This window comes from Alosa alosa, chromosome 23 (genome assembly GCF_017589495.1).
Source record: "Alosa alosa isolate M-15738 ecotype Scorff River chromosome 23, AALO_Geno_1.1, whole genome shotgun sequence".
NCBI lineage: Eukaryota > Metazoa > Chordata > Actinopteri > Clupeiformes > Clupeidae > Alosa > Alosa alosa.
Window position 1 is genome coordinate 1349264 of NC_063211.1, and position 15371 is coordinate 1364634.

The 15371-nt window shown below is 45.5% G+C and overlaps 1 protein-coding gene across 1 annotated transcript in view; it reads right to left on the minus strand.

Moving 5' to 3' along the window:
- LOC125288912 (serine/threonine-protein phosphatase 6 regulatory subunit 2-like) overlaps window positions 1-15371 on the minus strand; it is a 38012-nt gene that overhangs the window by 3996 nt on the left and 18645 nt on the right. Inside the window, 13 exon segments of the mRNA XM_048235619.1 lie at window positions 1021-1159; window positions 1861-1916; window positions 3141-3291; window positions 4080-4240; window positions 4449-4579; window positions 4710-4767; window positions 4886-4983; window positions 9931-10011; window positions 10194-10279; window positions 10608-10723; window positions 11542-11606; window positions 11785-11961; window positions 12012-12158. Coding sequence (XP_048091576.1) covers window positions 1021-1159; window positions 1861-1916; window positions 3141-3291; window positions 4080-4240; window positions 4449-4579; window positions 4710-4767; window positions 4886-4983; window positions 9931-10011; window positions 10194-10279; window positions 10608-10723; window positions 11542-11606; window positions 11785-11961; window positions 12012-12158 — 1466 coding nt within the window.

Sequence of the window (15371 nt, forward strand, 5' to 3'; positions counted from 1 at the left end):
GGTAATGTTTGTCATGGCATGTAGACTGCAATTTGTTATATATAAAATAATTATTGCCCAGATCAGATGTAGGACAGGCTCCTAATTAAAGCCCACAGCATATAATACCACCGAAGCGTGTTGAGTCCTAATAATAATAGCGGCTTATTGTTACGTGGTAGCAAATAACGTTAACTATCAAAGAAATACACGTAATGTAGGAATGCACACAGATATAGTGCAACAGGTGTAGGCCTATCTGACGAAGACCTGAGTGGTTGAAACGTTGTACTTGTACACTGGGAGCAAAGAAGACTATCCTCACATTTTTCCCCCTTTGCAACTGTCAAAGAAATGCCATAAACACAGGAATGCCTAGGGTAGCCTACATCAGATGGCCTGAAGATTAGGTCCTTCTGCATAGCATTCAGTAATTTCATTTTTTTCAGTAATTTCATTTCAAAATTTAAAACACTAACCTTGATCTAGCCTACTTTGACTATTTAAAAGGTACTTTATTGCCAAAACACAACACAATGTAAATGAACTATAACAAACAATAAAGGACTCAAACACAAACTACTATTTTACTGACTATGAAAAGTTTAGAACCCAGAATTGAGCTGCACACTACAAAAGTGCACCAAATTCAACACAATTGACTCAATACACTTGGAGGAGGTCTGCCTCCTTTCTTTTCCAGATATTTTAGGATTTCGCCATGGTATTGTTTCAGTATCGAGATATTTATGGCAAGTATTGTGTCGAAGTCATAATTTTGGTATGGTGACAACACTATTCCATACACATCTCCAACTCCCATGTCCAGCCCTGAGAGCAGTGTCCACTCACACACATTAAGCATGTGTGTATTTGAGTGTGTGGGGGTGTTTATGGTAAAGACCCTAATCTTAAAATCTATGCGTGTGTGCATGTGCCAATGTAATGCTTCCTTACACGTGCAAGGTTTTTGCCACTGATTGGGCCATAGGTGTGGTTTGCCTGCTGGTAGTGTGTGTGTGTGTGTGTTTACTGTGTCACCTCTTGGGGGCGCTCTTGTCTCCAGCGTGTGCCTCCTCTCCCTCCTCCTCGCTGTCGGAGCCCCCGGAGCTGCTGCTGTCTGAGGCCACCAGGGGAGCCTTCCTGCCCCCACCACACACCTCCCACACCCCCGAGCCCGCTGCACACACACGAACACACACACACACACACGCGCACACACGCACATGCACACACACGCACACATACACACGCACACATACACACGCCAGTTATACACACGCCAACATTATACACACGCCAAGACATACACATCGCCAAGCGCACACACGCACATAAACACACACACACACACGCTGCACACACGCGACATCGAACACACGCCGCGACACACACACACATTATGAACACACACACACACAAACAAACACACACGCATTATGCACACACACGGCGCACACACGCATGACGCACACACACACGAACACACACACAGCGCACATGGAACATGAACATATTTGACACACGCACACACACACGCGTGCACACACACGAACACACACACCAACGAACACACACAACACACACACGCATTATGCACACACACGCGGCTGCACACAATACCACACGCACACACATTAATAGCGCACACGCGGCGCCACGGCGCACGCCGCGACGCGACATACGCCAGACGCACACATCGCCAAGACGCACACGCCAAGACAGCACACACACACACACACACAACACACAGAGCTTTAGAGATGGTCAGTTATAAATAAACATACTGACACATAGTTACACTATTATGTACTCACAAATAAATAAACAAATAAACAAATAAATGAATAAATAAATGCACACAAACAATAAAAGAGGAACTCACTGTTTTGTCTGGGGTCTGTGTGGCCTGGGCACCTGTGGCACTGCTGCCTGAACTGTAGGGCAGAAGAGAGCGCAATCAGGGACGCTTGTAGTGCTGTGTGGATGTGGCCGAGCTGCTATGCTATGCTAATGGTGCTGGCGCCTGAGGGGTGTAGTGCTGTGTGGATGGCCGAGCTACTATGCTATTTAATGGTGCTAGCGTCTGAGGGTGTAGTGCTGAGTGAATGTGGCCAAGCTGCTATGCTATGCTAATGCTGCTAGCGCCTGAGGGTGTAGTGCTGTGTGGATGTGGCCGACGCTGCTATGCCTATGCTAATGGTGCTTTAGCGTCTGAGGGTGTAGTGCTGTGTGGACGTACCAGGCCGCTATGCTATGCTAATGGTGCTAGCGTCTGGCGGCGTAGTGCTGTGTGGATATTTACCGTCTGCTATGCTGTGCTAACGGTGCCAAGCGTCTGAGGGGTGTAGTGCTGTGTGGATGTTACCGCTGCTATGCTGTGCTAATGGTGCGCCGTCTGGGGGTGTAGTGCTGTGTGGACGTACCGCTGCTATGCTGTGCTAATGGTGCTAGCGTCTGGGGGTGTAGTGCTGTGTGGATGTGGCCAAGCTGCTATGCTGTGCTAATGGTGCTAGCGTCTGGGGGTGTAGTGCTGTGTGGATGTGGCCAAGCTGCTATGCTGTGCTAATGGTGCTAGCGTCTGGGGGTGTAGTGCTGTGTGGATGTACCGCTGCTATGCTGTGCTAATGGTGCTAGCGTCTGAGGGTGTAGTGCTGTGTGGATGTGGCCAAGCTGCTATGCTGTGCTAATGGTGCTAGCGTCTGGGGGTGTAGTGCTGTGTGGATGTGGCCAAGCTGCTATGCTGTGCTAATGGTGCTAGCGTCTGAGGGTGTAGTGCTGTGTGGATGTGGCCAAGCTGCTATGCTATGCTAATGGTGCTAGCGTCTGAGGGTGTAGCGCTGTGTGGATGTGGCCAAGCTGCTATGCTATGCTAGGGGTGCTAGCGTCTGAGGGTGTAGCGCTGTGTGGATGTGGCCAAGCTGCTATGCTATGCTAATGGTGCTAACGTCTGAGGGTGTAGCGCTGTGTGGATGTGGCCAAGCTGCTATGCTATGCTAGGGGTGCTAGCGTCTGAGGGTGTAGTGCTGTGTAGATGTGGCCAAGCTGCTATGCTATGCTATGCTAATGGTGGTAGCGTCTGAGGGTGTAGTGCTGTGTGGATGTGGCCAAGCTGCTATGCTTTTGTGTGTGTGTGTGTGTGTGTGTGTGTGTGTGTGTACCTGCTGAAGGGCTGGAACTCTGTGAAGTTGGCCCAGCCGGTGTCTTGTGTGTTGGGAGCACTCTGCTCAGTGGAGGGGGTACCCCAGGGGCTGGAGCCCACACACACACCACTAGCGTCCCCATCGCCAAACGTGGCTGTCCAGCCTGGGCCTACACACACACACACACACACACACACACAGACTAGTCTATACATTCGGTAGACTCCTTATTGAATTCATACATTTTGTATATTTCTCAATATCATCTAATCTAATTTGATTGTATTGACATATTTAAACACAGAGGAATATACAGGGTTCCCACTAAGTCAAATGTAAAATTCCATGACTTTCCCTGACAAAAACCTGAATTTCCATGATTTACTTTATAATGAATGGAATGAGTATTAATGAAAAATGAATATTGACCAATTATTTCAGAGCAGCCGCGTAGTGTTCATGACTCTTTTACATCTTTAGAGCAGGAGATGAATAAATGGGCTCTGAATAAATAAGTTTGGCCTACCCAAGCAAGCAGTAAAGCTAATAACCAGATATACTCCAATTCTGCATGGAAATATTTTGAATTAATGTATTCTTTTTGGCAAGTACACTGAAACTGCTACAACAATATTCCCTGATATTCAATGACTTTGCCCCAAAAATGATACAATTTCCTGGCTTTCCATGTCTGGAATAGACTTTACAAAATTAGTGAGTAGGGAACCCTGAATATGTTGGTCCGAGGAGAAGGTGTGAGAGAGTGAGAGAGAGCAGGAGAGAGAGATGGAGAGATGGAGCAAGAGAGAGAGAGAGAGAGAGGGAGAGAGAGAGATGGAGCAAGAGAGAGAGAGATGGAGCAAGTGAGAGGGAGAGAGAGAGGGAGAGATGGAGCAAGAGAGGGAGATGGAGCAAGATAGAGAGATGGAGCAAAGAGGGGGGGGGGGGGGTACTGACTCTGCGTCTCTGGAGCCGCTGGCCCTTTAGGGGAGGGAGAGTGGGCCGCGGCCTGTATTGGCCCCTCCTCTTCATCGTCATCAGAGGCCGACCTGCGGCCCCCTCGCCCACCGTTCTTCAGCGCTTTAGAGGCTCCGTCTGACGACAGACACACTCCGAACCTACAGACACACACGCACACGCACACACACACAATATAACATAAGCCCACTCATCTCAAGGGATCCAGTGAAAGACATGAACAGTGTGTGCATTTGTACACGTGTCACTGTGTTTTTTTAAGAGTGTGTGTGTGTGTGTATGTGTGTGTGTGTGTGTGTGTGTGTGTGTGTGTGTGTGAGTGTGTGTGTGAGTGTGTGTGTGTGTTACCTGGATCGAGATTTAACTTGTGTTGCATAGTTTATCTCTTTGTCCTCCCAGATATCCTCCTCTTCCTCCTCACAGTCATCAAACTGCTGTATCCTCTCCTTACAGCATGCCTCAAATGCAGCTGCATTGGCCTGCTCACACACACACACATGCGATTATTACACGTTCACACCATTTTTACTGCTACTGTAAATGTAAAATATGTCTGAGTGTGAGGGGGACAAAGAGAGAGAGAGAGAGAGAGAGAGACAGCCAACGTACACTATTCTCCTCCGCATCGATATTAAAGTTGATTTCAGCAATGCGGTCGAATGTAGCACTGCAAGACGTTAAATAGCAATGATGAAAATTAAGACACACTTATACACGGATATGCAACAATAATGACATCATGCACACTTGAGGGTGTGTGCGGGAGCAAAGGTGTGTGAACATACTTGATGTTTTCGTCGTGTTCGTGGAACTCTTCATCATTGAAGCCGAACTGATCCACAAAGTTGGCAGTCATCTGCTGGATCTGATAGTCTGAGAAAGCCTGAGTCACACACACACACACGTTACAGCAAACAGAAAAAAACATCCTCGAAAACATAGAAGGCTGTTACATTGATAGACAAGGAATGCACATAGCGGTCAACCCTTCCGTTTTTTTCCACATTCCACATATGTGTTTCTCACATATTTCACTACTCCCATAACATCAGCCACCATTAGCCCTGCCACCCTCATAACATTAGCCCTGCCCCCGGACTGGACCGGACCGCTCATAACATTAGCCACCATTAGCCCTGCCACCCTCATAACATTAGCCCTGCCACCCTCATGGCCGCGACACGATGCCTCCCCTCAGCTGTGCACCAGGCTGCGACTCATGCGTCCTTCTCAGCGAAAAGATAGTGGAACTCGAAGCCAGAATAGCTTAACCCTCCATCAGATTGAGAAGGATGAACAGTTCTCGACACCTTTCTCCCGTAAGTAACGCATACCTCTCTTACACATACAAATGCCAGATGCCCTGATTTCACTCTGTCCTCCAATACTTTAACCATGCCATGCACTAATGCAACTTCTGTCCCTGTTGCCTCTCCCCCGCCTCTGCTGAGAACCAAGCCTGCTCTGCTGGCCAGCTCCACTCCACACCAGCCTGAGCCATGGTAGAAGCAAGCATCACAAGCACGGCAGACGGTCCGGACGGCCTCAGGCCCAGCCCAACCTATACGACTGGAAAATCGCTATGCCATTCTGACCGAGGATGAGGAGCCCCTCCAGCCCCCGAGACAACCATCCTGGTCCTCCTCAAAGTCGGCCCCCCGACCCCCTCCCCGACCTCATCAACCTCCCACCCTGGTCATCGGCAGTTCCATGGTTAGAGACCTCTGCATTCCCCCATCATGTAGCGTCCCTCAAGGTCTACTGCTTCCCTGGTGCCAAGGTCCTTGACATCCAGCAGAAACTCCCAAGCATCCTGGCCTCGCCACACCAAGGTCAACAACATCATCGTGACACGTGGGCGCGAACGACATCAGAGATAAGCAGTCAGTAGCACTGCAGGAAAACTACAAAACTCTCATCACCACTCTGATGGGCACAGAAAAACGCTTTGTCATCTCTGGGCCTCTCCCTACCTACAGAAAAAGGTGCTGAGAGATGGTCCAGACTGTTCGATCTCCACACCTGGCTCAAACGCTTACTGCGCTTTCCCTAAGCATCCCCTATGTCAACAACTGGGGCTTGTTCTGGGAGAGGCCCAGTATGCTGAAGCGTGATGGTCTCCACCCAAACCAACATGGAGCCAGGCTACTCTCTGACAACATAGCGCCCACACTGAGACATTGACATTCTGTAGAAAATATTACAGATTCACCCCAGGTATTGATTCAATGGCATTATACATGTGGATGGGTCTGAGAATGTTTTCTGCAGGGTAACATACAATACTACTACCATAGATCGCTGTGTCATGCAATAGCATGACTTATGCTTATAGTTCTATTCCAACGTTGATTTCTACCCAACGATAGTAAAAAGAAAAGACAAATTTAAAACTAGAAACCTAACAAATATTCTTTCCATACCTCAGCATATTCCTCAAAAGCCAGAGGCATTTTCAGCTAACATGGGTTTACTAAATATAGGTGCACTTACTACCAAAACCTTTTGCAATCAATGATTTTATTAGTGAAAAAAATTGGATTTTCTGTTTCTTGTTGAAACCTGGCTGACTTCAGACAGCTAAGCTGTTCTTGTTGAGACTTGTCCCCAAATTATAATTTCTTCCACTCAATTAGACAAGGCAAACGAGGTGGTGGAATTGCCTCCATTCTCTCAAACAAATATAGTTGCACTGCGAGTCAACTTTGGCTTAATTCGCTTCCTTTGAGTATATTGCCCTCACTCTGAAGGCGGACCCAGTTGTACTTCTATTAACCTTATACCGCCCTCCTAAACTATGGACTGGCTTTCTCGACCAGTTTTCTGAACTTATGTCGTCATCATCACTAGCTATGATCGGATAATTGTAAATGGCGACTTCAATATTCATGTCAATAAGACAACTGATGCTAAAGCCAGTAAGTTCCTTAATGTGTTGGACAGTTTAGAGCCAAAAGCATGTTACAGGACCCACCCACAACCTTGGCAACACCCTCGATCTAGTCATTTCCAGAGGGATAGAAGTCACAGACTTATCAGTAAATGATATAAATATGTCTGATCATCATTGTGTATCTTTTAATATTGTACTACATACTCCAAAAAATTCATCCCGAAATTGCAATCAAAATCTGACTCTTGGACATTAGAGCAGAACAGCAGTTCATAGCTCTTATAGACTCCATAAATTTAGATATTTTACATCATCCCATTGATCAAATGGTAGAGGCTCTTAATCGTGAATTAGGCTCTGCTTGACAGAGTGGCACCCTTAAAGACTAAAAAAAAGGCCCTGTAGCAAACTGACACCTTGGATGAACGAAAATATCCATGATCTAAAAGATCATGTAGAAAGCTGAGAGAACATGGAGAAAAACTAAGTTACAGGTTCACCGTGCCATTCTAAAAGAAAAAAAATTGCAAATTATAATAGAGCTATTCCGAATGAGAGGAGGAACCACTTCTCTAAGGTAATTGCTGAAAACAGTAGAAACTCTAGGTGTTGTTCTCACCATTGATAGGCTATTGCATCAAACACCTTTTGACACACTCAGTCAGGCATCCTCTCTAAGATGCTAAGAATTTGCAGACTTCTTCAAAAACAAAGTCATTTCTATAAGGGAGGCTATTGGTAACACAAGTAATATGTTTGATAGTACACCCAAAAAAACAGCCCCCAAAATTAAGGTCCTTTAGCACTATTACTCAATCTGAGCTTGGTAAAATTATAACTCAAACCGCTCTTCAACATGTGTTTTAGATCAATCCCTACTACATTCCTCAAAAAAGTATATGAAGGCTTAGCTCCCTTTTTTCTCAAGGTAATAAATACCTCATTAGAAACAGGTATATTTCCAACTGCTTTTAAACCGCTGTTGTGAAACCTTTACTTAAAAAGTCAAAACTTGACCATACCAATCTGAGCAACTACAGGCCTATATCAAATCTATCGTTTTTGAGCAAAGTACTTGAAAAAAGTTGTTTGCAATCAGTTAAATACCTTCCTCAACTAAAAAAACAGTATCCTTGAAAAATTCCAATCAGGTTTTAGATCAAATCACAGCACAGAAACGGCTCTAGTAAAGATAGTCAATGATCTCAGACTAGCTACCGACTCAAACAAAGTCTCAATCCTTATTCTTCTGGATTTGAGTGCGGCATTTGACACCATTGATCATAGCATCCTAATTCACCCTTTGCAAAGTGGGTGGGTCTCTCTGATAATGCTCTAAACTGGTTTCAAACCTACATTACTGGCAGAGATTTTTATATCAGTCTAGGAGATCATGTATCTGAAAAAAACATGACTTGCCTTTTTTGGTGTGGCCCAGGGAGCTGCCTTGGTCCCCTGCTATTTTCTCTATATATGCTCCCATTGGGAAACGCCATAAGTCAGCATAATGTAAACTTCCACAGCTACGCAGATGATACCCAATTGTATCTTTCTGTGGAGCCAACTAACCTAGATGGCCTTTGCTCCCCTCACTGCATGCCTAACCTCCATTAATCAGTGGATGAGCAAAAACTTTTGAAACTAAATGATGACAAAACAGAGGTACTTCTGGTTGGACCAAAACTAAAGCCAGAGATATTATTCTTAGTAATCTGGGGAACTTGGCACACCAGGTCAAACCAAAAGTAACAAGCCTCGGTGTCATCTTAGATGCAGAGTTAAGTTTTAAGCCCCATATCAGTAAAGTTACTCAGACAGCCTATTTCCACTTGAGAAACATTGCCAAAGTGCTGCCCTTTTTAACTCAACAAGATGCAGAAAAGCTAATTCACGCCTTTATCACTAGCAGGTTAGACTACTGCAATGCACTTTTCACTGGTCTTCCTAAAAAACATCTAAAGAAATTGGCACTCATACAGAACTCTGCGGCTAGACTTTTAACTAAGACTAAGAAGAGAGAACACATCACCCCTGTGTTGGCTGAACTGCACTGGCTCCCTATTTCCTATAGAATTGATTTTAAGGTTATGTTAATTACTTACAAAGCTCTGAATGGCATAGCACCTTCATATATCTCTGAGCTTTTAATATCTTATCAACCACAAAGGAAACTTAGATCATCCAATTCTAATCTTTTAATCGCACCCAAAGTGCTCCACAAACAAAGTGGAGAAGCTGCGTTTATCCATTATGCCCCCAAACTATGGAACACCCTGCCTCTGTACATCAAGCAGGCGAGTTCAGTAAATATTTTTAAAAAAGATCTGAAAACATACCTGTACAGGAAAGCTTTTAGTTAACTCATCTTATCCTGTAGACTACATTTTCAGATTATTCTACATCTGCTACTATTGGAGGGCGCAGCCAGCCAGAAGCGGATGGGCTCCCCCTATTAAGTCAGGTTCTGCTCAAGGTTTCTTCCTGAATATGGGAGTTTTCCTTGCCACAGTTGCCATATGGCGGCTTGTGGGGGGGTAAGAGGGTTAAGGCTGCCAGTCTTATGGACGCCATTTTCTATATTTTTGATATGTTGCTGAGTATAACATAAACAGCAAAGAAAAGTGATTGATAATGACTGACTGACTATTATTGTGTTACATGTTTCAAATGTAAAGCACTTTGAGCTGCATTCTGTGTATGAAAGGTGCTATACAAATAAAGCTTTATTATTATTATTATTATTATTATTATTATTATTATTATTATTATTATCATAACATGAGGCATGTTGCAACCTGGAAATCTCCCTTATTTTCAATGCTCAGTGTTGACAGCTATGAATGCAGTGATGATGCACCAGCATCTCTCCCTCTAGATCAATGCAAATGGCAAGCGCGCGCACACACACACACACACACACACATCTCTACGTCCTACCTGCTGGATAGACAGGTCATTGGGGAATGGACTCTCCATGTCATCATCCTCACTGGATGAGTGGAGGTTATGTGTGCTCACCTAAAACACACACAAACAGAAAATGTTAGTGATGCTCAAGGCATATTGGTGCAAGTGTGTGTGTGTGTGTGTGTGTGTGTGTGTGTGTGTGTGTGTGTGTGTGTGTGTGTGCACACGTGTGGGTGTGCGCGCGCGTGTGTGTGTGTGTGTGCGTGCGTGCGTGTGTGTGTGCGTGCTCATACCAGGTCCACGGTGTTCCTCCTGTTGGTTTCTCTCAGCGTCTCCCCAACAAAGCTCTCCCAGCGCCCCCTGCAGTCCTCTGGCAGCTCTGCAACAACATGACACCCGTTATCATATCCTGACCGCACAAAACACAACAACATGACACCCGTTATCATATCCTGACCGCACAAAACACAACAACACAACAACATGACACCCGTTATCATATCCTGACCGCACAAAACACAACAACATGACACCCGTTATCATATCCTGACCGCACAAAACACAACAACATGACACCCGTTATCATATCCTGACCGCACAAAACAAAACACAACAAAACAACAAATCAAAACAAAAACAAAAACAGCACAAACCAGCGTATGGAAACTCGGCCCCAGCCCTGTGGCCGTGCGTGCGTGCGTGCGTACCTTTGATGAGACCGCTGATGTGGGACTGCACAGGGCCCTTCTCCAGGTTCTGCACCACCGTGTTGGCGATGCGCGTCAGGTGGCCCATGTTGCCTCGCCTGGTGCCCCCCTCTGACCTGGTGGAACACGCAACAGCATCGTCACTCAGTGAATGTGTGTGTGAGTATATATATATGTGAATGAGTTAAGGCCCATTCACACCAAGAACGATAACGATAACGAGCTATAAATAAATATCGTTCTCGTTAATATGAATGGCGACATTCACACATAAACTATAACGATAACGACATGAAGAACGATATCGTTGGGGATCACTTTCAGAGCGATTTTCAGAACGATAAAAAGCTAATAGCCAATCAGAACCCATCAAATTTGAACTGCCGCATTCATTAACACAAGGAGAGACTGTTTATCGTTGTTCAGTGTGAACGCTTTTATCGTTATGGTTATTGTTCTTGGTGTGAATAGGCCTTGAGAGAGAGAGAGAGAGAGAGAGAGAGAGAGAGAGAGAGAGAGAGAGAGAGAGAGAGAGAGAGAGAGAGAGAGAGAGAGACTGTATTGAACATTATCGAACGCACCGCGGGCGACTTGAGCTGCAATCTATGCTCTCGCCGCCCTGTCGAGGACTCGGGAAGCTTTTGCCGCTCCGATCTTGCTACTTTATTTCAAGGAGCTGCGAAGCACACAAGGCACCGATTGGTTGCCTGTCGTTTGCCGTTGAACTGCGTCATAGCTCATTACCATAAAGTTGACCAAGTTTCAACTTTCTGCTTAGCGCTCTGGTCGCTCAAAACTCCCAATTTGCGACGCAGACAGATTTGCAGCTCTCATAGAAAATGAATGACTTCTGGTAATTTTGCAGCTCAAATCGGTGTGTACACACAGGAGAGAGTGTGTGTGTGTGTGTGCATGAAAGTATGAAGACTCTTACTGAATCTTGTCGTTCTCCTCCCAGGCATCCAGAATCCTCTGTACCAAACGGCACTGCTGGAAGAGCTGCAAGACACACACACACACACAATTTATTTTGTGAACAGATCTGTTCTGTTGTGTTGTGCTGCACTTTGAATAACAGGCAGTCAGTATTGAACAATGCCTTAAAGAGTCCAGAAGGGACTAAACAGGAGGACGGACAGACACAAACAGAGACCGAGTGGACGTGGACAGGACCTACATGTGCCACCAGCATGTCGTGGACGGAGGTCTGGGCGGGGGGCTCGGCCACGCTGCTCAGCGGCGCTTTGGCCTCGCCGTCGGCGGGGGGGCTGGAGGTGGCGGCGTCGGCGGCATTAGCAGGGGCGGGGCTTGGGCTAGGGGCGGGGCTAGGGGAGGTGGTGGGGGCAGAGCCTGTGTCTCGGAGGAGGCCTGGAGGAGGTCGTTGTGGGAGGAGTGGATTCTTGCTTGCTCCAGGTGGTTCTGCAGGCCAGAGGTAGCCACAGAGGCTAGGGCCAGGGACTCACAGGGGCCGGAGTGGTTCAAGATGGACGCCACGCACAGCTCCACTTGGAAGTGCAAGAAGTTATTCCAGGTGTACTTGAAGAAGAGATCCTGGAGTGAAGAGAGAGAAAGAACAGTGAACACGTCCATCATCTAGTTCCTCCTCATCTAGAACAGTGAATACGTCCATCATCTAGAACAGTGAACACGTCCATCATCTAGAACAGTGAACACGTCCATCATCTAGTTCCTTTCTCTCCTCCTCTAGAACAGTGAACACGTCCATCATCTAGTTCCTTTCTCTCCTCCTCTAGAACAGTGAACACGTCCATCATCTAGTTCCTTTCTCTCCTCCTCTAGAACAGTGAACACGTCCATCATCTAGTTCCTTTCTCTCCTCCCCACTCTCTCCTCTAGAACACGCCCCACTCTCTCCTCCTCTAGAACAGTGAACACCTCCCACTCTCTCCTCTAGAACACGTCCCACTCTCTCCTCCTCTAGAACAGTGAACACGTCCCCTCTCTCCTCTAGAACACGTCCCACTCTCTCCTCCTCTAGAACAGTGAACACCTCCCACTCTCTCCTCTAGAACACGTCCCACTCTCTCCTCCTCTAGAACAGTGAACAAGTCCCACTTTCTCCTCTAGAACACGTCCCACTCTCTCCTCCTCTAGAACACGTCCCACTCTCTCCTCCTCTAGAACACGTCCCACTCTCTCCTCTTCTAGTTTCTGTGCCACTTGTGCAAGTGGATAGAGATGCAGAGACAAACAGAAACTGTCTCTAAGTTTGTGGGTGTGTGTTACAGTATGTATTAGGGATGGGCATTCGATTAAATTTTCTTAGTCGATCGTCGGGAGAATTAACAATCGACTATCGATTAATCTTTCATATTTATTGGCCTATATTAAAATTCATTATTTATTTAACTTTTTATACATTTAAAAATGCAATGAAAATACAAAAATACAGCGTGTTTTTCCTCGATGAGATCTTTATCACAAGAACTTGTTAGGTTAGGCTAAACTTGAAGATATTAAGCACTGCGCTGCAGTGCTCTAAAGCAGCGGTCCCCAACCACCGGGCCGGACATTCCTAACCGGGCCGTAGCCTACCTACGACATGAGTTTAAAAAAAATGCATGCAAACTAAATTAAATTTAATTAGCAATAATGTCACGTTTTTACATGGCATAGGCCTATATGCAGTTGTTTGATTGCACGCATGTTTGCATTTTGCAAGGTCTATTTTCTTACGTCTGTCTGTCCTGGCTTCAACACTTTTACATATTGCCTTCAGCGCTGCGCAGCCTCAGGTCAGCAACAAAAAACAAGCATCTTTAGCAGGTCACTGGCCAGAGTGTTTGAGTTTGCGAGAGCCGCTGCAGAGATTTCTTACAGTAAAAAAAGTCACCCGTTAGCTGCACATTTTAGTGATGAGGACTGGGTGTCAAAACTCGCTTACCTGTGTGACATATTCGGTTGCTTAATGACCTCAACCGATCACTCCAGGGGAGAATGACGACTGTCTTTCAACTGGCAGATAAAGTCGCTCCATTTAAAAAGCCAAGCTTGATTTGTGGGGGACGAATGGGGACGGGTGTATTTGATATGTTCCAAACAGTAGTGGGGGGGTTTTGGGAGAGACTGAGGCAGGGCCCTTTTCTCTCGCAGCTGGTCTTGCCCGATCACCTTGTTGCGCTTTCAAATGAGTTTGAGCGTTACTTCCCATCCTCCAAAGATCCACGGCAAACCAATGAGTGGGTCGCAACCCATTTGTCAATATCGATTAGTCCTAACTTGTCAGCGCAGGAGGAAGAGCAGTTGATCGAAATTGCAAATGACGGTGGTCTTAAGAGTGTGTATAAAGGAAACCTCCCTGGCGGGTTTTTGGGTCAAAACCAAAGCGATAGTATACCGCTATCAAAAGCAGAAGATTTTCTGTTTGGTTTGGAATTTAATTTACTTTTGGACAGTTTGATTATATTGCTCAATGTTGGGACTGATGAGCACTGAAATCAGGTATTTGATGGCTCACTATTACATTTCATGTAGTTGAAAGAGTCGGGATTTTCACCCGCTGTTTATTGCGAGACAAGGCAGCCGCTTTCATTCATTCAAAAGGTGCGCTGTGCTGTAATGGAAACCTTATTGCGTAGCCAAGTAGCCTAAATTGAGTTTGAATTGCACGATTTACTTTAATAAATTCGTAGGCTGGAATGCCTCCAGTCGCAGCAACAATTGTGTTTAAGTGTAGTAGCCTAGGCCGACTGCTTCAGCCTGCAAGCTCAGAAGGGACGGCAAGCTTAAGAGTGTGTGTTGGAAACCCATGGTGTAGGACAACGACTTCTCATTGACAAGGTATAAAACCAACCAACAATATAAAATATAGAGAGCTCTTGTTTCATTGAGTTATATCGAAACAATGTCTTCTCTTGCTCTTGCACTGATAGGTGCAATTATTATGATGTCTTCTCGTGCTCTTGCACTGATAGGTGCAATTATTATGATGTCTTCTCTTGCTCTGATAGGTGCAATTATTATGCTGTCTTCTCTTGCTCTGATAGGTGCAATTATTATGATGTCTTCGAAATGCCTCCGAAAGGAGGGTAGGGCAGACACAGTTTTCTGTGAATATCTTGAGAACCGTAGGGCCTAGGATGACCAATTTTTTGCGTATGTTTGCCTCCAGGGGTCATGTAAACCCATTCCATATGCACACGTGCATAAACAGATACACACGCACACACAAACATTCACAGTAATCCTATGTATGACACATAATCACACAGTAGACATATATACGCATGCATGCACACACACAGGCACATAAACAGGCAAACACACAAGCACATGCACGCACACACACACATAAACATGTACACACACATAAACATGTACACGCACACAATTCAATAATTTCTCAGAATTATGAACAGGCAAGATGGGGGTGGGGTTGTATAAAATGTATATTACATGTGAAATCTATGAACTAATCATGTTTTGGCACTTGTTGTCTAGCAGATACCAGTGAGAATTGAGTGTGCATAATGCAATTCAGTGAGACAGTTAGAATCATATATGCCTTTCAGCGTGACTTATTTTTGTGGAAAACATGTGCTGGACTGGGTGGTGGTCATATTTTGTTTGCAGTGAACTAACGTTATCGTTTTTTAAATGATAAAATGGTCCCACGCCACAAAACGGAAACCCGTAGGTAACGGAGTAGCGTCAAATATTGTCCCTGGGTGGTAGCCTATAATTAGAGTGCATGAAAATGCACTCTATTGTTTTCCGATTTATTAGAGTGCATGAAAATGCACT